This window comes from Struthio camelus, chromosome 32 (assembly GCF_040807025.1).
Source record: "Struthio camelus isolate bStrCam1 chromosome 32, bStrCam1.hap1, whole genome shotgun sequence".
Classification (NCBI taxonomy): Eukaryota; Metazoa; Chordata; class Aves; order Struthioniformes; family Struthionidae; genus Struthio; species Struthio camelus.
This window is the reverse complement of record NC_090973.1, coordinates 149,446-175,442: the sequence shown is the minus strand read 5'-3', so window position 1 is coordinate 175,442 and position 25,997 is coordinate 149,446. Positions and strand designations below refer to the sequence as shown.

Below are 25,997 nucleotides of genomic sequence, written 5' to 3'. Positions count from 1 at the left end.
CCTGAGGGGGCCCAGGCGTCCGGGACCCCCCCCCAAGGGGACCAGGTGTCCAGGAACTGCCCGAGGGGCCCAGGTGTCCGGGATCCCCCCCGAGGGGCCCAGGCGTCCGGGAACCCCCCCCCTCAAGGGGGCCCAGGCGTCCGGGCACCTCTCTCTGCCCCCCCCCGCCTGCTATTGGCTGCTGCCGGGCTGTGGGGCAGCCTACGGCGTCCCCCATTGGCTAGTGCCCATCCGGCCACCAGCCCTGCACTCTGATTGGCCGGGAGCGCTGTCCATCTGGCCAGCCCCTCCCCCTGCCTGCAGCAGCTGGGCGGCGATTGGCCAGAGCGGCTGCCAGTCTCCCCCCATCTGCTGGCTGATTGGCTGCGCTCCCACCCCCTCCCGCCCCCTGGCTCCTATTGGCTGGGGGAAGCGCTGGTAGCTGATTGGCTGAGCCCCTGCCCCCCTCTTCCCCTCCCCGTTGGCCGCCGCCCTCCGCCAGCCCCGCTTCCTCTTCCTGCCCTGCCGGCCCCGCCCCCTCCCCGCACCGCCCAATGAGAGCCGCCGCTCCAGGTGGGGCCGGGCCGCGATTGGCCGGGGCGGGCGGGGCTGCGCGCGCATCGCCGCGGCGACGGGAGAGCGGGGGAGGGGGTCGCTCCGGTCCCCGCCAGCCCCCGCCGCCCCCCGCCGCCCCTCCCCCGCTCGGCCGCCCCCCTCCCCCCGCATCTGCCGGGGGGGCGGGGCCCGGCCCGGCGCCATGGAGACGGGGGCCCCCGCGCCCCCCCCCCGCCACAACGCCCCCCGCTCGGCCCTCTACAGCGCCAAGATGGCCGCCCCCCGCCCGCCGGGCCGGGCCGCCGGGCCGCCGATGGCCAACGGGGGGTCGGCGGCGGCCAACCAGGGGGCGGAGGCCGGCGCGGGGCCGGCGGCGGCCAATGAGGAGGCGGAGACCTCGGCGGGGTCATCGGCGGCCATCGCGGGGTCAACGACGCCCAACGCGGGGTCAACGGCGGCCATCACGGGGTCAACGACACCCAACGGAGGTTCGGTGGCCATCACGGGGTCAACGATGCCCAACGGAGGTTCGGCGGCCATCGCGGGGTCAACGACGCCCAACACGGGGTCAACGACGGCCATCGCGGGGTCAACAACGCCCAACGCAGGTTTGGCGGCCATCACGGGGTCAACGACGCCCAACGCAGGTTTGGCGGCCATCGCGGGGTCAACGACACCCAACGCAGGGTCGGCGGTGGCCATCGCGGGGTCAACGGCAGCCGGCGCCTGGGTGACGGCGACCGAGGGGGAGGCCGAGGCCGGCACGAGCTCAGCGACCGCCATCTCGGCGTCAACTGCGCCGGCGGAGGCCGTCCCGGGGCCAACATCAACCGTCTCGGCGGCGGCAGCCATCCGGGCGGCAACGGCGGCCAACGCGGTGTCAACGCCGGCCATCTTGGTGTCAACACTGGGCAACGCGGTGTCGACAGCATCTGACGTGGTGCCGACGGCGGCCAACGCGGCGCCAACGGCGGCCATCTCGATGTCAACGGCGGCCATGTCAACGCCAACAGTAGCCATCTTGACGCCGCCGGCGGCCATCTCGACATCAACAGTGGCCATCTTGACCCCAACGGTGGCCATGTTGACACCCACAGCGGCCATCTCGACCCCGACGGCGGCCATCTCGATGTCACCGGCGGCCATGTCAACGCCAACAGTAGCCATCTCGATGCCGCCGGCGGCCATCTCGACGTCAACAGCGGCCATCTTGACCCCAACGGTGGCCGTGTTGACACCCACAGCGGCCATCTCGACGTCCACAGCGGCCATCTCAACGTCCACGGCGGCCATCTTGACCCCGACGGTGGCCGTGTTGACACCCACAGCGGCCATCTCGACGTCCACGGCGGCCATCTCGCCGCCGCCGGCGGCCGCGGCGGGGCCGTGCGGGGCCGAGGAGGGGCCGGAGGCCCCCGCGCAGGCGGCGGCCGCGCCGGGCTCGCCGGACGAGCCGGGGCCGCCGGCGGCCAACGGGCCGGCGCGGGGCTCGCGGGGCAGCCTGGGCCCCGGCATCCCCGGCCCCCGGGGGGCCGAGCTGGACTCCGTGAGCCTGCTGTCGGGCACGCTGGAGTCGCTGGCCGGCCCCTTCCCGGACGACGCCAGCTCCCTGGGCTCCGACTCCGAGGCGGCCGGGCCGCCCTTCCGCCGCACCGACCGCTACGGCTTCCTGGGCGGCAGCCAGTACTCGGAGGCCCCGTGAGTGCCCCCCGCCCGCGCCCCACGGCGCCGCCCCCCCGGGCGGGCGGCTGAGACCCGGCGCGCTCGGTGCGCCTTCCCGGCCCCCTCCGCCGGGGCCTCCTGGCTCCCCGCTGGCGGGGGGGGGTTGGGGGGAGCCTCTGTCCCCTGGGGGGTCCTGGGCTATGGGGCAGCCGGGGGGAACGGCATGGCGCTCGCCGTGGGGCCGGGTCGGGGGATGGACGGGGGGCCGGGGGCGCTCGCCGTGGGGCCGGGTCGGGGGACGGACGGGGGGACGGGGGGCTCGCCGTGGGGCCGGGTCGGGGGACGGACGGGGGGCCGGGGGCGCTCGCCGTGGGGCCGGGTCGGGGGACGGACGGGGGGACGGGGGGCTCGCCGTGGGGCCGGGTCGGGGGATGGATCGGGGGACGGGGGGGCTCGCCGTGGGGCTGGGTTGGGGGACGGACGAGGGGACGGGGGGGCTCGCCGTGGGGCTGGGTCGGGGGATGGACGAGGGGACGGGGGGGCTCGCTGTGGGGCCGGGTCGGGGGACGGATCGGGGGCCGGGGGGGCTCGCCGTGGGGCCGGGTTGGGGGATGGATCTGGGGCCGGGGGGGCTCGCTGTGGGGCCGGGTTGGGGGACGGACGAGGGGCCGGGGGGCTCACCGTGGGGCCGGGTTGGGGGACGGACGAGGGGCCGGGGGGGCTCGCCGTGGGGCTGGGTCGGGGGATGGATCGGGGGGCCGGGGGGGCTCGCTGTGGGGCCGGGCCGGGGCCGCCGTGGGGCTGGGTCGGAGGATGGATCGGGGGCCGGGGGGGCTCGCCGTGGGGCCGGGCCGGGGCCGCCATGGGGCTGGGTCGGAGGATGGATTGGGGGCCAGGGGGGCTCGCCGTGGGGCCGAGCTGGGGCTGCCGTGGGGCTGGGTCGGAGGATGGATCTGGGGCCGGGGGGGCTCGCCGTGGGGCCGGGCCGGGGCCGCCGTGGGGCTGGGTCTGGGGACAGATCGGGGGCCGGAGGGGCTCGCCGTGGGGCCGGGCCGGGGCCGCCGTGGGGCTGGGTCGGAGGATGGATCTGGGGATGGGGGGGCTCGCCGTGGGGCCGGGCCGGGGGACAGACGTGGGGACGGGGGGGCTCGCCGTGGGGCCGGGCCGGGGCCGCCGTGGGGCTGGGTCGGAGGATGGATCTGGGGCCGGGGGGGCTCGCCATGGGGCCGGGCCGGGGCCGCCGTGGGGCTGGGTCGGAGGATGGATCGGGGGCCGGGGGGGCTCGCCGTGGGGCCGGGCCGGGGCCGCCGTGGGGCTGGGTCGGAGGATGGATCTGGGGCCGGGGGGGCTCGCCGTGGGGCCGGGCCGGGGCCGCCGTGGGGCGCTGACCCCCGCCCGGCCCCAGGGAGAGCTCGGTGCCGGTGGACGTGGCCCGGCAGCGGGAGCTGAAGTGGCTGGAGATGTTCGCGCACTGGGACAAGTGGCTCTCGCGGCGCTACCAGAAGGTGAGGGGGGCCCTGCCCCACGGCCGGCTCTGCGGAGGGGTCCCCTGCCCCATGGCGGGCGCTGGGGGGCAGCCATGGGGCCGGAGCGCCAGGTCGGGGCAGTTGCCCTGCCCCACGGGGTGCCTTCACGGGGGCGTGTGCTGGGGACGCTCCGGTACGTCTCGGGGGCCTCTCCGTGGTGGCCGCTCTGGCCCATCTTGGGGGTGTCTCTGTGGTGGCTGCTCTGGTCCTTCTCTGGCCTGTCTCCATGGCGGTGGCTCCGTGCCACCCCCGTGGTGGGTCGTCCCCGGGGCAGGACATCTCGGCCATGGCGGCTCCGTCCCACCCTCGGGGTGGGAAGTCTCCAGGGTGGGACGTTTCGGTGGTGGTGGCTCCATCCCGTCCCTGGAGTGGGACATCTCCACGGCGGGAGGTCTCCCTAGTGGGACGTCTCTGGGGCTGGTGGCTCTGTGGTGTCCCCACGGCGGGACATCTCTGGGGCTGGTGGCTCTGTGGTGACCCCGCGGTGGGAGGTTTCCAGGGCTGGTGGCTCCGTGGTGACCCTGTGGTGGGAGGTCTCCAGGGCTGGTGGCTCCGTGGTGTCCCTGTGGTGGGAGGTCACCGGGCTGGTGGCTCCGTGGTGACCCCGCGGCGGGAGGTCTCCGGGGCTGGTGGCTCCGTGGTGTCCCCACGGTGGGACGTCTCCAGGGCTGGTGGCTCCGTGGTGACCCCGCGGTGGGACATCTCGGGGGCTGGTGGCTCCGTGGTGTCCCCGCGGTGGGAGGTCTCCGGGGCTGGTGGCTCCGTGGTGACCCCGCGGCGGGAGGTCTCCGGGCTGGTGGCTCCGTGGTGACCCCGCGGTGGGAGGTCTCCGGGGCTGGTGGCTCCGTGGTGTCCCCGTGGTGGGAGGTCTCCGGGGCTGGTGGCTCCGTGGTGACCCCGCGGCGGGAGGTCTCCGGGGCTGGTGGCTCCGTGGTGACCCCGCGGCGGGACGTCTCCGGGCTGGTGTCCCCGCGGCGGGACGTCACCGTCTGGTGGCTCCGGGTGACGCGTGTGGCCCGGGCGCAGGTGAAGCTGCGCTGCCGCAAGGGCATCCCGTCCTCGCTGCGCGCCAGGGCCTGGCAGCTGCTCTCCGGCAGCAAGGAGCTGCTCGACCGCAACCCCGGCCGCTTCCAGGTGAGCGCCGGGGGCGGGGCCTGCCCGCGGGGGGCGGGGCCCGGCAGCCGGGGGCGGGGCCCGCGCTGAGGCCGGCTCCGCCCCCTTCCCCCCAGGAGCTGGAGCGGCAGCCGGGCGACCCCAGGTGGCTGGACGTCATCGAGAAGGACCTGCACCGCCAGTTCCCCTTCCACGAGATGTTCGCCGCCCGCGGCGGGCACGGGTCAGGCCCCCCGGCCCGGCCCCGCCCCCTCCCCCAGGCCCCGCCCTCCCCCTCCGGCTCCTGCTGGGTTGGCCCCACCCCTTCGGGTTGACCCCGACCCACCTCGGGTTGACCTCACCCCCCCCTTGGGTTGACCCTACTCCCCTTCGGGTTGGCTCCACCTCTTTGGGTTGACCCCGCCCCAGCTTGAGTGGGCCCCGCCCCACTTTGGGGTGACCCCACCCCCCCGTTTGGGTTGACCTCGCCCCCTCTTTTGGGTTGGCCCCACCCCTTTGGGTTGACCCCGACCCACCTCGGGTTGACCTCACCCCCCCCTTGGGTTGACCCTACTCCCCTTCGGGTTGGCTCCACCTCTTTGGGTTGGCTCCACCTCTTTGGGTTGGCTCCACCTCTTTGGGTTGACCCCGCCCCAGCTTGAGTGGGCCCCACCCCACTTTGGGGTGACCCCCCCCCCCGTTTGGGTTGACCTCGCCCCCTCTTTTGGGTTGGCCCCACCCCTTCGGGTTGACCCCGACCCACCTCGGGTTGACCTCACCCCCCCCTTGGGTTGACCCTACTCCCCTTCGGGTTGGCTCCACCTCTTTGGGTTGGCTCCACCTCTTTGGGTTGACCCCGCCCCAGCTTGAGTGGGCCCCACCCCACTTTGGGGTGACCCCACCCCCCGTTTGGGTTGACCTCGCCCCCTCCTTTGGGTTGGCCCCACCCCTTTGGGTTGACCCCGCCCCACCTTGTGTTGACCTCACCCCCCTTTGCATTGACCCACCCACCCTTTGGGTTGGCCCCGCCCCACTTTGCATTGGCCCCACCCCCTTTGGATTCACCCCACCCCCTTTGGGTTTGACTTCACCCCCTTGGGTTGGTCCCGGCCTCTTGGCTTTGGCCCCGCCCCCTCCCCACTGGCCCCTCCCTGCTCGCCCCGCCTCCTCTGGGCTGACCCCGCCCCTTTCCAGGTGAACGTCGCCTGGGCTCCGCCCCATCCCACCCGGGCCCTCCCCCTCTGGGCTGGCTCCTCCCCTTCCTGCAGCCCCCGGTCACCATGGCCACACCCCACTGAGCCCACCCCCTGTGGCTCCGCCCTGAGGCCCCACCCCCGGCTGGCCCTGCCCCTCGCTGACCATGGCCCCACCCCCGAGCCCCTATACCCTATACCCCGCCCCCAGCTCAGGCCCCGCCCCCCGAGCCAAGGCCCCGCCCCCCGATCCCAGACCCCGCCCTGCAAGCAGCAGGAGCTGTTCCGGGTGCTGAAGGCCTGCACCGGCCACTGCCAGGCCCCGCCCCCGATGCCAGGCCCCGCCCCCTGAGCCCAGGTCCCGCCCCCAGCCCAGACCACGCCCCCCTAGCCCAGGCCCCGCCCCCTGAGCCCAGGCCCCGCCCCGCAGGCAGCAGGAGCTGTTCCGGGTGCTGAAGGCCTACACCGTGCACCAGCCCGACGAGGGCTACTGCCAGGCCCCGCCCCCCGATCCCAGGCCCCGCCCCCAGCCCAGACCACGCCCCCCCAGCCCAGTCCCCGCCCCCTGAGCCCAGGCCCCGCCCCGCAGGCAGCAGGAGCTGTTCCGGGTGCTGAAGGCCTACACCGTGCACCGGCCCGACGAGGGCTACTGCCAGGCCCCGCCCCCCGATCCCAGGCCCCGCCCCCAGATCCCAGGCCCCGCCCCCCGAGCCCAGGCCCCGCCCCCGAGCCCAGACCCCGCCCCCTGAGCCCAGGCCCCGCCCCGCAGGCAGCAGGAGCTGTTCCGGGTGCTGAAGGCCTACACCGTGCACCGGCCCGACGAGGGCTACTGCCAGGCCCCGCCCCCGATCCCAGGCCCCGCCCCCAGCCCAGACCCCGCCCCCTGAGCCCAGGCCCCGCCCCGCAGGCAGCAGGAGCTGTTCCGGGTGCTGAAGGCCTACACCGTGCACCGGCCCGACGAGGGCTACTGCCAGGCCCAGGCGCCCGTGGCCGCCGTCCTGCTCATGCACATGCCCGCCGAGGTGCCACCCCGTCCCCGCGCCCCTGCTGGGGGGGGACCCCTGGGACCTGCATGGGGAGAGGGGGACCCCTGGGACCTGCATGGGGAGGGGGTGACCCCTGGGACCTGCATGGGGAGGGGGGGACACCTGGGACCTGCATGGGGAGGGGACCCCTGGGACCTGCATGGGGAGGGGGTGACCCCTGGGACCTGCATCTGGGGGGGGACCCCTGGGACCTGCATGGGGAGGGGGTGACCCCTGGGACCTGCATCTGGGGGGGGACACCTGGGACCTGCATGGGGAGGGGGGGACACCTGGGACCTGCATGGGGGGGGGACACCTGGGACCTGCATGGGGGGGAGACCCCTGGGACCTGCATGAGGGGGACACCTGGGACCTGCATGGGGAGGGGGTGACCCCTGGGACCTGCATCTGGGGGGGGACCCCTGGGACCTGCATGGGGAGGGGGGGACACCTGGGACCTGCATCTGGGGGGGGACACCTGGGACCTGCATGGGGAGGGGGGGACACCTGGGACCTGCATCTGGGGGGGGACCCCTGGGACCTGCATGGGGAGGGGGGGACCCCTGGGACCTGCATGGGGGGGGGACCCCTGGGACCTGCATGGGGAGGGGGGGACACCTGGGACCCCAAGGGGGGGGACCCCTGGGACCTGCATGGGGGGGGACCCCTGGGACCTGCATGGGGAGGGGGGGACCCCTGGGACCTGCATGGGGGCGACCCCTGGGACCTGCATGGGGGGGGACCCCTGGGACCTGCATGGGGAGGGGGGGACCCCTGGGACCTGCATGGGGGGGGGACCCCTGGGACCTGCATGGGGGGGGACCCCTGGGACCTGCATGGGGAGGGGGGGACCCCTGGGACCTGCATGGGGGGGGGACCCCTGGGACCTGCATGGGGGGGGACCCCTGGGACCTGCATGGGGAGGGGACCCCTGGGACCTGCATGGGGAGAGGGGGACCCCTGGGACCTGCATGGGGGGGGGACACCTGGGACCTGCATGGGGGGGGGACCCCTGGGACCTGCATGGGGGGGGACCCCTGGGACCTGCATGGGGAGAGGGGGACCCCTGGGACCTGCATGGGGGGGACACCTGGGACCCCAAGGGGGGGGGACACCTGGGACCTGCATGGGGGGGGACACCTGGGACCCCAAGGGGGGGGGACACCTGGGACCTGCATGGGGGGGGACCCCTGGGACCTGCATCTGGGGGGGGGGACACAGCTGGGACCTGCATGGGGGGGACCCCTGGGACCTGCATCTGGGGGGGGGACACACCTGGTCCCCGGACACCTGGGCCCCTGGTGGGGGGGATGCCTGGCCCCCATGGGGACACCTGGGCCCTGGACGGGGAGACCCCGGGGAGGGGGACCCCTGGGTCCCGGATGCCTGGGACCAGAGGGGTGGGGGGCAGTGCGGGGGGGGCCGGACGCCTGGGCCCCCTGTGCTGACCCCCCCCTCCCCCCCGCAGCAAGCCTTCTGGTGCCTGGTGCAGATCTGCGAGAAATACCTGCCCGGCTACTACAGCGCCGGCCTGGTGCGGGGCCGGGGGGGGCCGGGGGGGCTCTGGAGTGCTATGGGGGGATAGGGGAGTCATGGGGGGCCGGGGGAGCGGGGGGCCTGGGGGGGCTGGGGGGGTTATGGGGGGCTGTAGGGGGTGCTGGGGGGCAACGGGGGCTGCTGGGGGCTGATGGGACACATGGGGGGGCTGCAGGGGCTTGTGTGCTGCTGGGGGGGTGCCGTGGGGCGCCGTGGGGTGCTGTGGGGCGCCGTGCATGGCCGTGGGGCGCCGTGGGGAGCCGTGGGGCACCGTGCACGGCCGTGGGGCGCCGTGGGGCGCACTGACCCCCCCCCGTGCCCCCCCCGGTGCAGGAGGCGGTGCAGCTGGACGGGGAGGTGTTCGGGGCGCTGCTGCGGCGGGCGCTGCCGTGGGGCGTCGTGCACGGCCGTGGGGTGTCGTGCATGGCCGTGGGGCGTCGTGCACGGCCGTGGGGCGTCGTGCATGGCCGTGGGGCGCCGTGGGGCACCGTGCACGGCCGTGGGGCGCCGTGGGGCGCACTGACCCCCCCCCGTGCCCCCCCCGGTGCAGGAGGCGGTGCAGCTGGACGGGGAGGTGTTCGGGGCGCTGCTGCGGCGGGCGCTGCCGTGGGGCGTCGTGCACGGCCGTGGGGCACCGTGCACGGCCATGGGGCGCCGTGGGGCGCCGTGCACGGCCGTGGGGCGCCGTGGGGCGCACTGACCCCCCCCGTCCCCCCCCCCCGGTGCAGGAGGCGGTGCAGCTGGACGGGGAGGTGTTCGGGGCGCTGCTGCGGCGGGCGCTGCCGTGGGGCGTCGTGCATGGCCGTGGGGCACCGTGCACGGCCGTGGGGCACCGTGGGGCACCGTGCACGGCCGTGGGGCACCGTGCATGGCCGTGGGGCGCCGTGGGGCGCACTGACCCCCCCCCGTCCCCCCCCCGGGTGCAGGAGGCGGTGCAGCTGGACGGGGAGGTGTTCGGGGCGCTGCTGCGGCGGGCGCTGCCGTGGGGCGTCGTGCATGGCCGTGGGGCGCCGTGGGGCGTCGTGCACGGCCGTGGGGCGCCATGGGGCGCACTGACCCCCCCCCCGTCCCCCCCCCGGTGCAGGAGGCGGTGCAGCTGGACGGGGAGGTGTTCGGGGCGCTGCTGCGGCGGGCGGCCCCCGCGGCCCACCGGCACCTGCGGCGCTGGCGCGTGGAGCCCGTCCTCTACCTGACCGAGTGGTTCATGTGCATCTTCGCCCGCAGCCTGCCCTGGGCCGCCGTCCTGCGCGTCTGGGACATGTTCTTCTGCGAGGGTGCGGGGGCGCGCGCGGGGGGGACACGCGGGGGCGGGCGCCCGTGCACGGTGCTGCCCGGCCCCGGCGCGGGCGCGTGGTGCACGGGTGACGCGCGTGCACTCCGTCCGTGTGCCGTGCGCGGGGCAGTGAGGCGTGTGCATGATGTGTGCGTGCCGTGTGCGTGGGGCCGTGACGGCTGTGCGTGGCGTGTGCACAGCTGAAGATCATACGTGCAGGGCGGTGACGCATGTGCAGGCATGTCCGTGGCGTGTGCATCCCGGGTGGGTGCCATGTGCGGGGGGTGATGCGTGTGCAAGTGTGTGCAGGCGTGTGCAGGCGTGTGCGGTGCCGCATGCGTGGTGATGCATGTGCAGGCGTGTGCAGGCGTGTGCATGCAGGTGTGCGCGGTGACGGGTGCACAGGCGTGTGCAGGCGTGTGCAGGCATGTGCATGCAGGCGTGCGCAGTGACGCGTGTCCGTGGCATGTGCAGGTGTGTGCAGGCATGCGTGGTGACGCGTGTGCAGGCGTGTGCAGGCGTGCGCGGTGATGTGTGTGCAGGCGTGTGCAGGTGTGTGCAGGCGTGTGCAGGCGTGTGCATGCAGGCGTGCGTGGTGACGGGTGCACAGGCATGTGCAGGCGTGTGCAGGTGTGTGCATGCAGGCGTGCGCGGTGACGCGTGTGCAGGCGTGCGCAGGCGTGCGTGGTGACGCGTGTGCAGGCGTGCGTGGTGACGTGTGCAGGCGTGCGCAGGCGTGTGCATGCAGGCGTGCGCGGTGACGCGTGTGCGTGTCCGTGGCGTGCGCAGGCGTGAAGGTCATGTTCCGCGTGGGGCTGGTGCTGCTGCGCCGGGCGCTGGGCTCCCCCCAGCAGCTCCGCGGCTGCCAGGGGATGTACGAGACCATGGAGCGGCTGCGGGGGCTGCTGGCCGCCGGCCTGCCCGAGGACGCCCTGGTGCACGAGGTGGGCGCGGGGGGGGCGCGGGGGGGCGCGGGGGCGCGGGGGGCCACAGGCGTGGGGAGCCGTGGGGCAGCAGGCGTGGGGAGCCGTGGGGCAGCAGGCGTGGGGCGGCGTGGGGCCGTGGGGCAGCGTGGAGCCGTGGGGCGGCGTGGGGGGCCGTGGGGGGGTGTGGGGCCGCAGGCGTGGGGCCGTGGGGCAGCGTGGAGCCGTGGGGCGGCGTGGGGCCACAGCCGTGGGGCGGTGTGGGGCGGCATGGGGCCGTGGGGAGCCGTGGGGCCGCAGGCGTGGGGAACCGTGGGGTGGCGTGGGGGTGTGGGGCCGCAGCCGTGGTGCTGTGGGGCGGCGTGGGGCCATGGGGCGGTGTGGGGCGGCAGGCGTGGGGCGGCGTGGAGCTGTGGGGCAGCGCGGGGAGCCGTGGGGTGGCGCGGGGCGGCAGGCGTGGGGCCGTGGGGCGGCGTGGGGCAGTGTGGGGCAGCAGCTGTGGGGCGGCGCGGGGCGGTGGGGAGCCGTGGGGAGCCGTGGGGCGGCGTGGGGCGGCGCGGGGCGGCGCAGGGAGCCGTGGGGAGCCGTGGGGCGGCGTGGGGCGGCGCGGGGAGCCGTGGGGCGGCGCGGGGAGCCGTGGGGAGCCATGGGGCGGCAGGCGTGGGGCCGTGGGGAGCCGTGGGGCAGCGCGGGGCGGCGCGGGGAGCCGTGGGGAGCCGTGGGGAGCCGTGGGGAGCCGTGGGGCGGCAGGCGTGGGGCGGTGGGGCGGCGCGGGGCGGCGCGGGGACGCCGAGGTGCCGGCGGGCCGCAGGCGACGTCGCTGCCGGTGACGGAGGCGCTGATCGAGCGGGAGAGCGGGGCGCAGCTGCGGCGCTGGCGGGAGACGCGGGGCGAGCTGCAGCGCCCGCCGCCCCGGCGCCTGCACGGGGCCCGCGCCATCCTGGAGGAGCGGCAGCGCCGGGGGGGCCCCCCCGCCGCCCCCCCCCGCCGGGAGCCGGCGCCCGGCACGGAGGGGCGCCCGGAGCAGAGGCACCGGCTGGAGGCGCGCAAGGAGGGGTTGCACGAAGGGCAGACGTGCAAGGAGCGGTTGCACGAGGTGGAGACGTGCAAGGAGCGGTTGCACGAAGGGCAGACGTGCAAGGAGCAGTTGCACGAGGCGGAGGCGTGCAAGGAGCGGTTGCACGAGGCGGAGACGTGCAAGGAGCAGTTGCACGAGGTGGAGACGTGCAAGGAGCAGTTGCACGAGGTGGAGACGTGCAAGGAGCGGCTGCACGAGGCGGAGGCGTGCAAGGAGCGGTTGCACGAAGGGCAGACGTGCAAGGAGCAGTTGTACAAGGTGGAGACGTGCAAGGAGTGGTTGCACGAAGGGCAGACGTGCAAGGAGCAGTTGTACAAGGTGGAGACGTGCAAGGAGTGGTTGCATGAGGCGGAGACGTGCAAGGAGCAGTTGCACGAGGCGGAGACGTGCAAGGAGCAGTTGCACGAAGGGCAGACGTGCAAGGAGTGGCTGCACGAGGTGGAGACGTGCAAGGAGCAGTTGCACGAGGCGGAGACGTGCAAGGAGCAGTTGTACAAGGTGGAGACGTGCAAGGAGCGGTTGCACGAGGCGGAGACGTGCAAGGAGCGGTTGCACGAGGTGGAGACGTGCAAGGAGCAGTTGCACAAGGTGGAGACGTGCAAGGAGCAGTTGCACGAGGTGGAGATGTGCCAGGAGCGGTTGCACGAAGGAGAAGAGTGCAATGAACAATTGCACAAAGTGGAGGAGCGCCAGGAGCAATTGCACAAGACAGAAGAGCGCCAGGAGCGGCTGCACGAGGCGGAGACGTGCAAGGAGCAGTTGCACGACAAGCAGACGTGCCAGGAGCGGTTGCGCGAAGGAGAAGAGTGCGATGAACAATTGCAGGCAGCGCAGGAGCCCCAGGAGCAGCTGCCCAAAGCAGGGGAGCGCAACGAGCGCTTGCACAAGACAGAAGAGCGCCAGGAGCGGTTGCACGAGGCGGAGACGTGCAAGGAGCGGTTGCACGGGCCGGAGGGGCCCCAGGAGCGGCAGCGGGCGGCGCAGGGGTCCCGGCAGCGGCCGGCGGCCAGGGGGCTGCTGGAGAAGTGCCGGCAGCGGCTGCAGGGCAAGGGGGCGGCAGCGGCCCCCGAGAAGGCGCCATCGAAGCGGCCGGCGCGGAAGGCGGCGGCGGCGGCAGCGGCGGCACCAGGGGCGGCCGGGGACCGGGACCCCCCCGGGCGGCAGGACGCCTACTTCTGAGCCAGGTGGGAGTTGCCTCCGTCCGTCCCTCCATCCGTCCATCCCTCCCTCCATCCCTTCGTCCGTCCCTCCATCCATCCGTCCGTCCATCCCTCCGTCCCTCCCTCCATCCCTCCATCCATTCCTCCGTCCGTCCCTCCGTCCATCCCTCCCTCCATCCCTCCATCCATTCCTCCCTCCGTCCCTCCCTCCATCCCTCCATCCATCCGTCCGTCCATCCCTCCGTCCATCCCTCCGTCCATCCATCACTCTGCCCCTCCATCCCTCCATCCCTCCGTCCCTCCCTCCATCCCTCCATCCATTCCTCCCTCCGTCCGTCCATCCCTCCCTCCATCGCTCCAGCCGTCCCTCCATCTGTCCATCCCTCCGTCCCTCCGTCCGTCCATCCCTCCGTCCATCCCTCCCTCCAGACGCCCCCGGGATGGACGGCTCGGTTTGATCGGCAGCTGCCTTTGATTGACAGCTTGCTTTGATCGGCAGCTCTGGTTGACTGACAACTGCCTTTGATTGGCGGCTCCCTTCATTGGCAGCTGCCTTTGATTAATGATTCCCGCTGATTGACAGCTGCTTTTCACTGCTGGCTCCATTTGATTGACAGCTGCCATTGATTGACAGCCGCTGTGGGTGGCAGTTACCTTTGATTGACAGCTGCCTTTGATTGACAGTTGCGTGTGGTTGGCTGCCACCTTTGATTAGTGGATTGCATTGATTGACAGCTGCCTTTGATTGGCAGCTGCCGTTCATGCATGTGACCGCCGGCTTCGGAGTGACGCCCTGCCCAGCCTTTGATTGACACCCTCATTGGATTGATGGCTCCCTTTGATTGACAGGCCACCCCACCTTTGATTGACAGCTCCCCTTGATTGACAGCTCCCCATCCATCAACTCGCCGGCCTGCCTCCGGTTGACGGCTCCTGCGATTGATTGACAGCTCCTGGGATTGATCGATGGCTCCTGGGATTGATCGATGGCTCCTGGGATTGACCGCTCCTGCGATTGATTGACAGCTCCTGCGATTGATTGACAGCTCCTGGGATTGATCGATGGCTCCTGGGATTGATCGATGGCTCCTGGGATTGACCGCTCCTGTGATTGATTGATGGCTCCTGTGATAGACAGCTCCTGTGATTGATTGACAGCTCCTATGATTGACACTCCGGGCCCGGTGCCCCCCTCCCCCCCCGGGGCTGCCCGGACGCCTGGGCCCCCTCCTCCCCCCCCCCAGCGCTTATTTAACGGGACGACACTGGACCCCCCCCCCCCCGGACGCCCCTCGTTAGCGGCGGGTCGTTAGCGCCCCCCGTTCCGGGGGGGCTGCGGCTTTGTGGCTTCGTTTGAAGGAAAAAACAGCGAGACGGGGTTAACGAGGAGCCCCCAAACGAGCGGCCCGGCCCCGAGTCGTCCTTGGGGGCTGCGGGGGCGGTTTGGGGGGGCAGGAGCGGGGGGGGCTGAGGGAAACGGGGGATTTGGGGGGGGAAGGGGCGTTTTGGGGGGTCCCAGGCGGTTCGGGGGGGCAGGAGTGGGGGGGGCTGAGGGAAACGGGAGATTTGGGGGGGAAAGGGGTGTTTTGGGGGGTCCCAGGCGGTTCGGGGGGGCAGGAGCGGGGAGGGCTGAGGGAAACGGGAGATTTGGGGGGAAAGGGGCGTTTTGGGGGGTCCCAGGCGGTTCGGGGGGGCAGGAGCGGGGGGGGCTGAGGGAAACGGGGGATTTGGGGGGGAAAGGGGCGTTTTGGGGGGTCCCAGGCGGTTCGGGGGGGCAGGAGCGGGGGGGGCTGAGGGAAACGGGGGATTTGGGGGGGGAAGGGGCGTTTTGGGGGGTCCCAGGCGGTTCGGGGGGGCAGGAGTGGGGGGGGCTGAGGGAAACGGGAGATTTGGGGGGGAAAGGGGTGTTTTGGGGGGTCCCAGGCGGTTCGGGGGGGCAGGAGCGGGGAGGGCTGAGGGAAACGGGAGATTTGGGGGGGAAAGGGGCGTTTTGGGGGGTCCCAGGCGGTTCGGGGGGGCAGGAGCGGGGGGGGCTGAGGGAAACGGGGGATTTGGGGGGGAAAGGGGCGTTTTGGGGGGTCCCAGGCGGTTCGGGGGGGCAGGAGCGGGGGGGGCTGAGGGAAACGGGGGATTTGGGGGGGGAAGGGGCGTTTTGGGGGGTCCCAGGCGGTTCGGGGGGGCAGGAGCGGGGGGGGCTGAGGGAAACGGGGGATTTGGGGGGGGAAGGGGCGTTTTGGGGGGTCCCAGGCGGTTCGGGGGGGCAGGAGCGGGGGGGGCTGAGGGAAACGAGGGATTTGGGGGGGGAAGGGGCGTTTTGGGGGGTCCCAGGCGGTTCGGGGGGGCAGGAGCGGGGGGGGCTGAGGGAAACGAGGGATTTGGGGGGGGAAGGGGCGTTTTGGGGGGTCCCAGGCGGTTCGGGGGGGCAGGAGTGGGGGGGGCTGAGGGAAACGGGAGATTTGGGGGGGAAAGGGGTGTTTTGGGGGGTCCCAGGCGGTTCGGGGGGGCAGGAGCGGGGGGGGCTGAGGGAAACGGGGGATTTGGGGGGGGGGAAGGGTGGGTTTGGGGGTCTCCCAGGCGGTTTGGGGTGGTTTCAGGAGGAAATGGAGGGCTGGGGGTGGCTCGGGGTGTTGAGGGGGGTTTGGGGGGGGAAGGGAGTTTTGGGGGATCCCGGGGGAAATGGGGGTCACGTGGGGCTGGGGGGGCAGGGCCAGGGTGGGTGGGGGAGGAAATGGGGTCGCGGCCCCTTTAAGAGCTGCCCACACTGCCCGCCGGCGCTGAAGCCGCAGTCCTGCCCGGGCCGTGACGCCACTTCCGCCCTGCCGCCCGCCCTGCCCCGGAAGTGCTTCCGTCGCGGTAGCGCAGCCACCGGCGGGGCCGCGGGGTGAGCGGCCCGCGCGCGCCTTACCGGGGGTGGGGGGGTGGGGGGGGTTCATTTACATATTCAAATGAGGCACCCCGCGGCGCCCCTGGGAGCCGCCCCCTGGGGGGCGGTTTTGGGGGGGTTTGGGGCAGTTTAGGGGGCGGCCCAGAGCCCGGGGGGAGCCGGGACCCCACGGCCGAGTCGGGGAGCTTCGAGGGGTCCCCGTGGGCGGCGGCGGGTGGCGAGCGCCGCCAGTCGCCGTGGCCTGGGGGCGGGGGGGAGGGGCTTTAGTATGGGCGTGGCGAGCGCGGCTCATTTGCATATGCAAATAGGAGGTGTGTTAACGGGGGGTTAATGGGGGGGGACGATGGGGTTAAGAGCGGGCTGGTGGGGGCCTTAATGGGGGGGGGGTCAAGGGGGCTGTTAACGGGGGTTATTGGGGGCAGTTAATGAGCTGCTGGGGATTAACGGGCCTTAATGGGGCAAACGGGGGCTACTGGGGGGGAATGGGGAGCTAATGAGGGCCAGGGGGCAGTTAACGGGGGCTGCTACTGGGGGGTCACTGGGAGTCACTGGGAGCTGTTAGTGGGGGTTACTGGGGGCTGGTAATGGGGGTCACTGGGGGCTGGTAGTGGGGTGGTTACTGGGGGTCACTGGGGGCTGGTAGGGGGGGTCACTGGGGGTGACTGGGGGCTGGTAGTGGGGGGTTACTGGGGGTCACTGGGGGCTGGTAGTGGGGGGTTACTGGGGGTGACTGGGGGCTGGTAGGGGGGTCACTGGGGGCTGGTGGCGGAGGCTGTTCGTGGGGCTAACGAGGGGCCACGGGGGCGTCGCTAACGAGGGGCCGTTAACGGAGCTGCGTGCCCCCCCCCCCCCAGCATGGCCAAGCGCAAGGTGACGTTCGAGGACCCCGAGGACGAGGAGGAGCCGGGGCCCCCCCGCAAGAGGGTGAGGGGCTGGGGGGCACCGGGGGGGGCCAGGGGCTGCTGGGGGGCACCAGGGGGCTAGTGGGGGCGGCTGGGGGGCACCGAGGGGCAGCTGTGGGGCGCTGGGGGGCAGCCGAACCTGGGGACTGTGCAGGCCCCAGGACCCCTGGGTGAGCTGTGGGGCAGCTGGAGGGTGCCGGGGGGCTGGAGCTGGGGGTTGTGGGGGCCCCAGGGGCTGGGGGGCTGCCGTGGGGGGGGCGTGGGTCGCCGTGGGTCACGGTGGGGCTGACCCACACGGGGGGCGGGGGCCGTGGGTCATGGCGGGGGTCACGGTGGGGCTGACCCACGCAGGAGGCGGGGGCTGTGGGGGGCCGGGGGTCACGGTGGGGCTGACCCACGCAGGAGGCGGGGGCCGTGGGGGGCCGGGGGTCACGGTGGGGCTGACCCACGCAGGAGGCGGGGGCCGTGGGGGGCCCCGGGAGCCGGTTCCCGGGGAAGCACTCGCTGGACAGCGACGAGGAGGACGAGGCCGAAGGCAGCAGCAAGTACGACGTGCTGGCGCCCCACGACGTGGAGGGTGAGCGGGGCGCCGGGGGTCGCCGTGGGGCGGCGGGGGGTGGCCGGGGGTCGCCGTGGGGCGCTGACCCCCGTCTCAGGGCAGGAGGCGGCGACGCTGGAGGCCGAGGGCGGGGTGCCCGTCACCCCCTTCAACCTGCAGGAGGAGATGGCCGAGGGGCACTTCGACTCCGAGGGCAACTACTTCCCGCGGCGCGAGAAGCTGCTCCGGGACAGCTGGCTGGACAACATCGACTGGGTGAGGGGGGACACGGGGACCTGGGGGACACCAGGGACGGGCTGGAGAACCTCGATGGGACATGGGGACACAGCAGGGTGCAGGGACATGGGGGACACCAGGGACAGGCTGGAGAACCTCAATGGGACATGGGGACACAGTGGGATGCAGGGACATGGGGGAACACCAAGGACAGGCTGGAGCACCTCAATGGGACGTGGGGGACATGGTGGAGGATGCCAGGGATAGCTTGGAGCATCTCAATGGGACGTGGGGGACATAGTGGAGGACATGGGGACAGGCTGGAGCACCTCAATGGGACGTAGGGGACACAGGGGACGGGCTGGAGCACATTAATGGGACGTGGGGGACATGGTGGGGGACACCGGGGACGGGCTGGAGCACCTCAACGGGACGTGGGGGACACCAAGGACAGGCTGGAGCACCTCAATGGGACATGGGGGACGTGGTGGAGGACATGGGGACAGGCTGGAGCACCTCAACGGGACGTGGGGGACGTGGTGGAGGACATGGGGACAGGCTGGAGCACCCCAACGGGACGTGGGGGACACCAAGGACAGGCTGGAGCACCTCAATGGGACATGGGGGACATGGTGGGGGACACCGGGGACGGGCTGGAGCACCTCAACGGGACGTGGGGGACATGGTGGAGGACATGGGGACAGGCTGGAGCACCTCAACGGGACGTGGGGGACACCAACGACAGGCTGGAGCACCTCAATGGGACGTGGGGGACATGGTGGAGGACACCGGGGACGGGCTGGAACACCTCAATGGGACGTGGGGGACATGGTGGGGGACACCGGGGGACGGGCTGGAGCACCTCAACGGGATGTGGGGGACATGGTGGAGGACACTGGGGACGGGCTGGAGCACCTCAATGGGACGTGGGGGACATGGTGGGGGACACCGGGGGACGGGCTGGAGCACCTCAACGGGACGTGGGGGACATGGTGGAGGACATGGGGACAGGCTGGAGCACCTCAATGGGATGTGGGGGACACCGGGGACGGGCTGGAGCACCTCAACGGGACGTGGGGGACGTGGTGGAGGACACCGGGGACGGGCTGGAGCACCTCAACGGGACGTGGGGGACATGGTGGAGGACACCGGGGACGGGCTGGAGCACCTCAACGGGATGTGGGGGACATGGTGGGGGACACCGGGGGATGGGCTGGAGCACCTCAACGGGACATGGGGGACATAGTGGAGGACATGGGGACGGGCTGGAGCACCTCAAGGGGACGTAGGGGACACCGGGGACGGGCTGGAGCACCTCAACGGGACATGAGGGACATAGTGGAGGACATGGGGACAGGCTGGAGCACCTCAACGGGATTTGGGGGACACCAAGGACAGGCTGGAGCACCTCAATGGGACGTGGGGGACATGGTGGAGGACACCGGGGACGGGCTGGAGCACCTCAATGGGACGTGGGGGACGTGGTGGGGGACACCGGGGACGGGCTGGAGCACCTCAACGGGACGTGGGGGACATAGTGGAGGACATGAGGACAGGCTGGAGCACCTCAACGGGACGTAGGGGACACAGGGGACGGGCTGGAGCACCTCAATGGGACGTGGGGGACATGGTGGGGGACACCGGGGACGGGCTGGAGCACCTCAACGGGATGTGGGGGACACCGGGGACAGGCTGGAGCACCTCAACGGGACGTGGGGGACATAGTGGAGGACATGGGGACAGGGGACAGGCTGGAGCACCTCAACGGGATGTGGGGGACACCGGGGACGGGCTGGAGCACCTCAACGGGACGTGGGGGACGTGGTGGAGGACATGGGGACAGGCTGGAGCACCTCAATGGGATGTGGGGGACATAGTGGAGGACATGGGGACAGGGGACAGGCTGGAGCACCTCAACGGGATGTGGGGGACACCGGGGACGGGCTGGAGCACCTCAACGGGACGTGGGGGACGTGGTGGAGGACATCGGGGACGGGCTGGAGCACCTCAACGGGACGTGGGGGACATGGTGGGGGACACCGGGGACGGGCTGGAGCACCTCAACGGGATGTGGGGGACACCGGGGACGGGCTGGAGCACCTCAACGGGATGTGGGGGACATGGTGGAGGACACTGGGGACGGGCTGGAGCACCTCAATGGGACGTGGGGGACATGGTGGGGGACACCGGGGGATGGGCTGGAGCACCTCAACGGGACATGGGGGACATAGTGGAGGACATGGGGACAGGCTGGAGCACCTCAATGGGATGTGGGGGACACCGGGGGACGGGCTGGAGCACCTCAACGGGACATGGGGGACGTGGTGGGGGACACCAGGGACGGGCTGGAGCACCTCAACGGGACGTGGGGGACATGGTGGAGGACATGGGGACAGGCTGGAGCACCTCAATGGGATGTGGGGGACACCGGGGGACGGGCTGGAGCACCTCAACGGGACATGGGGGACGTGGTGGGGGACACCAGGGACGGGCTGGAGCACCTCAACGGGACGTGGGGGACATGGTGGAGGACATGGGGACAGGCTGGAGCACCTCAATGGGATGTGGGGGACATAGTGGAGGACATGGGGACACCGGGGGACGGGCTGGAGCACCTCAACCGTTCGCGACCGCCCGGCTGAGGCGCGCGGCCACCCTCACCCGCCGCCGCCGGCAGGTGAAGATCGCCGAGCGCCCGGCGCGTCCCCGGCCGGCGGGTGACGACGAGGACGAGGAGCCGCCGCCGCCGCCGCCGCAGCCGGAGCTGCTGCAGGGCGCGCTGGAGCTGCTGCGCCCGGGCGAGACGGTGGCCGGGGCCCTGCGGCGCCTGGGGGGCCGGCGGCGGCGGCGGCGGCCGGGCCGGGGGGGGCCGGCGGCGGAGCCCCCCGGGGACGACGGGGACGGGGACGGCGGGCGGCTGGAGCGGCTGGTGGAGGTGGCCGACGGGCTGGTGGCCCGCGGGCTCCTGGGCGTCTACCAGGAGACGCGGGAGCGGCTGGCCCGGCGGCTGCGCGCCCTGGGGGGGGCCCCGGGGACCCCCCCGGCCCCCGGCGACGCCCCCCCCGCCGCCCCCGGCGACGCCCCCCCCGCCGCCGCCGCCCCCCTCGACATCTTCGCCCCCAACGTCGACCCCGAGCGGCTGGAGGCTCCGGCCGAGGGTGAGTGGGGGGGTCTGGGGGGGTCCGTGGGGCTGGGGGGGCTGGGGGAGCCCCCTATGGGGGGCTGGGGGAGCCCCAGCATGGGGGTCTGGGGGGGTCCGTGGGGCTGGGGAACCCCCTATGGGGGGCTGGGGGAGCCCCAGCATGGGGGTCTGGGGGGGGTCCGTGGGGCTGGGGGGGCTGTGGGAGCCCCCTATGGGGGGCTGGGGGGTCCGTGGAGCTGGGGGAGCCCCAGCATGGGGGTCTGGGGGGGTTTGTGGGGCTGGGGGGGTCTGTGGGGCTGGGGAACCCCCCTATGGGGGGCTGGGGGGGCCCCAGCATGGGGGTCTGGGGGGGGCCCATGGAGCTGGGGGAGCCCCCACGTGGGGGGCTGGGGGGGGGCTGGGGGTCTAGGGTTCGGGGGGAGTCCGTGGGGCTGGGGAACCCCCCCATGGGGTGCTGGGGGGGGTCTATGGGGCTGGGGGAACCGCTGCTATGGGGGTCTAGGTGTCTGGGGGGGTGGGGGGCTGAGGGAGCCCCCACATGGGGGTCTGGGGGAGCCATGGGGCTGGGAAACCCCCACCATGGGGGTCAGGGGGTTCGTAGCCCCCTTTCTGCGGCCCTGACCCCGCTCTGCCCCACGGCTGGGGGGGGGGGTCTGCAGCCCTGACCCCGCTCTGCCCCACGGCGCGGGGGGGGGGTCTGCAGCCCTCACCCTGCTCTGCCCCACGGCGCGGGGGGGGGGGGTCTGCAGCCCTGACCCTGCTCTGCCCCACGGCGCGGGGGGGGGGGGGGTCTGCGGCCCTGACCCTGCTCTGCCCCACAGCGTGGGGGGGGGGGGTCTGCGGCCCTGACCCTGCTCTGCCCCACGGCGTGGGGGGGGGGGGTCTGCGGCCCTGACCCCGCTCTGCCCCACGGCGCGGGGGGGGGGTCTGCGGCCCTGACCCCGCTCTGCCCCACGGCGCGGGGGGGGGGGTCTGCGGCCCTGACCCCGCTCTGCCCCACGGCGCGGGGGGGGGTCTGCGGCCCTGACCCCGCTCTGCCCCACGGCGCAGGGGGGCCGGCGCTGGACCCGGTGCTCTGGGAGTACAAGTGGGAGAGCGGCAGCGGCGCCCCCCTCTACGGCCCCTTCAGCAGCGCCCAGATGCAGGTGCGACCCACGGCCGGGGGGCTGGGACCCACGGCCGGGGGGCTGGGGGGCTGCAACCCACAGCTAGGGGTCTGGGGCTTATGGCTGGGGGGCTGCGACCCACAGCGGGGGGGGGCTGGGCCCCACGGCCGGGGGCACCGGGGGGGCTGGGCCCCAGGGCTGGGGGCTCCGCAGCGGCGTTGGGGGGCTGCACCCCCCATCCGGGGGTGCCGGGGAGCCCCCAGCGCCCCCCAGCGCCCCCCCGGTCCTGCCCCCCCAGGAGTGGGCGGCCCAGGGCTATTTCCGCCCGGGCGTTTATTGCCGCAAGGTGCAGTCGCCGGCCGGCGCCTTCTACCGCTCCGAGCGCATCGACTTCCAGCTGTACGTCTGAGCGCCGCAACACCCGCCGCGACACCGGGAGCGCCCCCGCAACACCCGCCGGGAACACCGGGAGCGCCCCCCGCAACACCCGCCGGGAACACCGGGAGCGCCCCCGCAACACCCACGGGAACACCGGGAGGGCCCCCCGCAACACCCGCCGCGACACCGGGAGCGCCCCCCGCAACACCCGCCGGGAACACCGGGAGCGCCCCCGCAACACCCGCCGGGAACACCGGGAGCTCCCCCCGCAACACCCACGGGAACACCGGGAGCGCCCCCCGCAACACCCACGGGAACACTGGGAGCGCCCCCCGCAACACCCGCCGCAACACTGGGAGCGCCCCCCGCAACACCCGCCGGGAACACCGGGAGCGCCCCCCGCAACACCCGCCGGGAACACCGGGAGCGCCCCCGCAACACCCGCCGGGAACACCGGGAGCTCCCCCCGCAACACCCGCCGCAACACCGGGAGCGCCCCCCGCAACACCCGCCGGGAACACCGGGAGCGCCCCCCGCAACACCTGCTGGGAACACCAGGAATGTCCCCCGCAACACCCGCCGGGAACACCGGGAGCGCTGCCGGAACACTTGCCAGGAACAGCCGCTGGGACTACCGGGAACACCCGGAATGCTGGGAGTGCTGCCGCAACACCCGCTGGGAACACCCAGCAGAACAGCCATTGGGAACAGCCGCCACAACACCCAACAGGAACACCAGGAGCACTGCTGGGAAGCCCGGGAACAGCGCGCCGGGGGTCGCGGGGGGGTCGCGTCTCCTTGGTTCGTTTTCTGTTTTTTTCCCCATTAAAACCCGTCTGCTCCCGGCTCCGGTCTCTTCCCCCCCCCCCCCCCACCGGCCGGGAGGGGGCCCAGGCGTCCGGGCTGCCCCCCGGGGCGGCCTCGTCCCCCCGGCACGGTGGGGAAGAGCCGGGCGGCCCGGACGCCTGGGCCCCTCGCGCCCCCCCGCTCCCTGCCGGCCCCACAGCCGCACGCTCAGCGCTCAGGGGGAGTCGTCTTTAATGGGGGGCTGGGGGGGCCCGGACGCCTGGGCCCCGCGCAGGGCTGAGCTGGGGGGCCCGGACGCCTGGGCCCCGCCGGTGGCGCCGCCTCCCGGGGTCGTCGCGGCCTCGGGCGCCGTCTGGGGCAGCTGCCGGCGTCAGGGCGCGGGGGGCCTGGGGGGCGGGGGGCTGCGCCGGGGGTCTCCTGCCCCACGGCCCCCAAACACCCCCCTTCCTGCCTCACAGCCCCCCCCTGCTGCCCCCTCCTGCCCCATGGCCCCCAAACACCCCCCTTCCTGCCTCACAGCCCCCCCCCGCTGCCCCTTCCTGCCCCACAGCCCCCCCCCACTGCCCCCTCCTGCCCCACGGCCCCCAAACACCCCCCCCCGCTGCCCCACGGCCCCCCCCGCTGCCCCTTCCTGCCCCACAGCCCCCCCCACTGCCCCCTCCTGCCCCACGGCCCCCAAACACCCCCCCTTCCTGCCCCACGGCCCCCCCCGCTGCCCCTTCCTGCCCCACAGCCCCCCCCTGCTGCCCCCTCCTGCCCCACGGCCCCCAAACACCCCCCTTCCTGCCTCACAGCCCCCCCCGCTGCCCCCTCCTGCCCCACGGCCCCCAAACACCCCCCCCGCTGCCCCACGGCCCCCCGCTGCCCCCTCCTGCCCCACGGCCCCCCCCGCGGCCCCCTCCTGCCCCACGGCCCCCAAACACCCCCCTTCCTGCCCCACAGCCCCCCCCGCGGCCCCCTCCTGCCCCACGGCCCCCAAACACCCCCCTTCCTGCCCCACAGCCCCCCCCCGCTGCCCCCTCCTGCCCCACGGCCCCCAAACACCCCCCCTTCCTGCCCCACGGCCCCCCCCGCTGCCCCTTCCTGCCCCACAGCCCCCCCCCACTGCCCCCTCCTGCCCCACGGCCCCCAAACACCCCCCCTTCCTGCCCCACAGCCCCCCACTGCCCCCAGCCCCCCGGGGCGGGTACCTGGCGCCGTGGGGCAGCCCGTTCCCGCTGTAGCCGTGGTCGTGGTGGAGGCCGAGGGCCCGGAGCCGGGCGGCCGCCAGCGCCTCCGACAGCGCCAGCTTGGGGGCCGGCTCCCTGCGGGCAGCGCCGCTCCCAGCATGCCCCGGGGCAGCACCCTGCTCCCAGCATGCCCCGGGGCAGGGCTCGCCCCCTCCCAGCATGCCCCAGGGCAGCACCCTGCTCCCAGCATGCCCCAGGGCATGGCTCCCCCCCTCCCAGCATGCCCTGGGGCAGGGCTCCCCCCTCCCAGCATGCCCTGGGACAGCACTCCCAGCATGCCCTGGTGCAGGGCTCCCCCCTCCCAGCATGCCTCGGGGCAGGGCTCCCTCCCTCCCAGCATGCCCTGGGACAGTGTCCCCGCTCCCAGCATGCCCTGGGGCAGGGCTCCACCTCCCAACATGCCTCGGGGCAGCACCCCCTGCTCCCAGCATGCCCCAGGGCAGCACCCCCACTCCCAGCATGCCCTGGGGCAGGGCTCCCCCCTCCCAGCATGCCCCGGGGCAGCACCCCCTGCTCCCAGCATGCCCCAGGGCAGCACCCCCACTCCCAGCATGCCCTGGGGCAGGGCTCCACCTCCCAGCATGCCCCAGGGCAGCACCCCCGCTCCCAGCATGCCCTGGAGCAGGGCTCCACCTCCCAGCATGCCCCGGGGCAGCACCCCCCACTCCCAGCATGCCCCAGGGCAGCACCCCCGCTCCCAGCATGCCCCGGGGCAGGGCTCCACCTCCCAGCATGCCCCGGGGCAGCACCCCCCACTCCCAGCATGCCCCAGGGCAGCACCCCCACTCCCAGCATGCCCCGGGGCAGGGCTCCCAGCATGCCCTGCTCCGTACTGACCAGTCGCAGGCGTCGGGGCGGCGCTTGAGCCCGGGGCCGGGGGGCCGGGGGCCACTGAGGGGAGAGATCCCATCATGCCCTGCTCCCCCTCTCCCATCAGCCCCTGCTCCCCCCTCCCAGCATGCCCCTGCTCCCCCTCTCCCATCAGCCCCTGCTCCCCCTCTCCCATCATGCCCTGCTCCCCCTCTCCCATCAGCCCCTGCTCCCCCTCTCCCATCATGCCCTGCTCCCCCCTCCCATCAGCCCCTGCTCCCCCTCTCCCATCATGCCCTGCTCCCCCCTCCCATCAGCCCCTGCTCCCCCTCCCCCATCAGCCCCTGCTCTCTCCCATCAGCCCCTGCTCCCCCTCTCCCATCAGCCCCTGCTCCCCCCTCCCATCATGCCCTGCTCCATCAGCCCCTGCTCCCCCTCCCATCATGCTCTGCTCCTCTCCCATCAGCCCCTGCTCCCCCCTCCCATCTTGCTCTGCTCCCCTCCCATCAGCCCCTGCTCCTTCTCTCCCATCAGCCCCTGCTCTCTCCCATCATGCCCTGCTCCCTCTCCCATCATGCCCTGCTCCCCCATCAGCCCCCGCTCACCCTGGGGCCGGGGCGGCGGCGGGGCCCAGGCGTCCGGGCGCCCCCGGGGTCGCGGGGTCGGAGGTCACCGGCCCGGCCTGCTCCCCGCGGGGGGGCTCCATCCGCGCCGCATCACCCGCGGGCCAGCGGCTCCCATCAGCCCGCGCGGCGCCTCCCGGCAGCCCCTGAGCGCGTCTCGCCCAATGGCGGCTCCCGTGCCGGCCCGGTCGCTCCCATGATGCACCGCGAGTGGGGGGGGCGCTCCGCGCATGCGCGGCGGCCGTTGAGGCAGCGGGAAGGGGAGGGAGCGCTCCGCGCATGCGCAGCCGCGGGCAGCGGGCGGGCTGCGCGCGCAGCCGCGCCCACGTGACCCTCCCC

General features: G+C 73.8%; 2 protein-coding genes and 1 long non-coding RNA gene across 8 annotated transcripts; 2 read left to right on the top strand and 1 right to left on the bottom strand.

Annotated features, from left to right (window-relative positions):
* Positions 1 to 721: 721 nt before the first annotated feature.
* LOC138063513 (TBC1 domain family member 10B-like) lies at positions 722 to 14,403 on the top strand. The gene is made up of 11 exons (XM_068923127.1): positions 722 to 1,181; positions 1,221 to 2,232; positions 3,602 to 3,701; positions 4,749 to 4,856; positions 4,952 to 5,058; positions 6,915 to 7,029; positions 8,501 to 8,566; positions 9,653 to 9,842; positions 10,631 to 10,785; positions 11,576 to 13,026; positions 13,852 to 14,403. The coding sequence occupies exons 1-10, from the start codon at positions 737 to 739 to the stop codon at positions 13,019 to 13,021; spliced, it is 3,744 nt and encodes a 1,247-aa protein (XP_068779228.1). The 5' UTR covers positions 722 to 736; the 3' UTR covers positions 13,022 to 13,026; positions 13,852 to 14,403.
* A 1,312-nt stretch (positions 14,404 to 15,715) lies between these two features.
* CD2BP2 (CD2 cytoplasmic tail binding protein 2) lies at positions 15,716 to 23,035 on the top strand. 5 transcript variants are annotated; one of them, XM_068923316.1, is made up of 8 exons: positions 15,716 to 15,883; positions 16,741 to 16,810; positions 17,242 to 17,365; positions 17,445 to 17,602; positions 20,241 to 20,721; positions 21,756 to 21,850; positions 22,158 to 22,225; positions 22,322 to 23,035. In XM_068923316.1, exons 2-7 carry the CDS (start codon positions 16,742 to 16,744, stop codon positions 22,218 to 22,220), a joined length of 990 nt encoding a protein of 329 aa, XP_068779417.1. In that variant the 5' UTR covers positions 15,716 to 15,883; position 16,741; the 3' UTR covers positions 22,221 to 22,225; positions 22,322 to 23,035. The 5 variants fall into 5 exon arrangements, with proteins under 5 accessions (XP_068779417.1, XP_068779416.1, XP_068779415.1 ...); XM_068923314.1 differs by having other exon boundaries at positions 15,718 to 15,883; positions 22,110 to 22,225; XM_068923313.1 differs by having other exon boundaries at positions 15,718 to 15,883; positions 22,110 to 22,239; positions 22,273 to 23,035.
* A 184-nt stretch (positions 23,036 to 23,219) lies between these two features.
* On the bottom strand, positions 23,220 to 25,962 carry LOC138063611 (uncharacterized). Of its 2 annotated transcripts, XR_011137112.1 has the most exons (4): positions 25,641 to 25,962; positions 25,063 to 25,116; positions 24,187 to 24,300; positions 23,220 to 23,382 (listed from the first exon to the last, which is right to left on the bottom strand). It is a non-coding gene; the product is annotated as an uncharacterized lncRNA (long non-coding RNA). The 2 variants fall into 2 exon arrangements; XR_011137111.1 differs by lacking the exon at positions 25,641 to 25,962 and having other exon boundaries at positions 25,063 to 25,190.
* Between the last annotated feature and the right edge of the window lie 35 nt (positions 25,963 to 25,997).

What these genes read in the sequence shown, in the direction of transcription:
- LOC138063513 (XM_068923127.1), top strand. Translation starts at nt 737, where the DNA reads ATGGAGACGGGGGCCCCCGCGCCCCCCCCCCGCCACAACGCCCCCCGC. An exon ending in GCCGCCCGCGGCGGGCACGG is followed by an intron (nt 5,059 to 6,914) that starts GTCAGGCCCCCC and finishes CCCGCCCCGCAG; the next exon opens with GCAGCAGGAGCTGTTCCGGG. An exon ending in TCATGCACATGCCCGCCGAG is followed by an intron (nt 7,030 to 8,500) that starts GTGCCACCCCGT and finishes TCCCCCCCGCAG; the next exon opens with CAAGCCTTCTGGTGCCTGGT.
- CD2BP2 (XM_068923314.1), top strand. Translation starts at nt 16,742, where the DNA reads ATGGCCAAGCGCAAGGTGACGTTCGAGGACCCCGAGGACGAGGAGGAG. An exon ending in CGGGGCCCCCCCGCAAGAGG is followed by an intron (nt 16,811 to 17,241) that starts GTGAGGGGCTGG and finishes TGACCCACGCAG; the next exon opens with GAGGCGGGGGCCGTGGGGGG. An exon ending in GGCTGGACAACATCGACTGG is followed by an intron (nt 17,603 to 20,240) that starts GTGAGGGGGGAC and finishes CGCCGCCGGCAG; the next exon opens with GTGAAGATCGCCGAGCGCCC.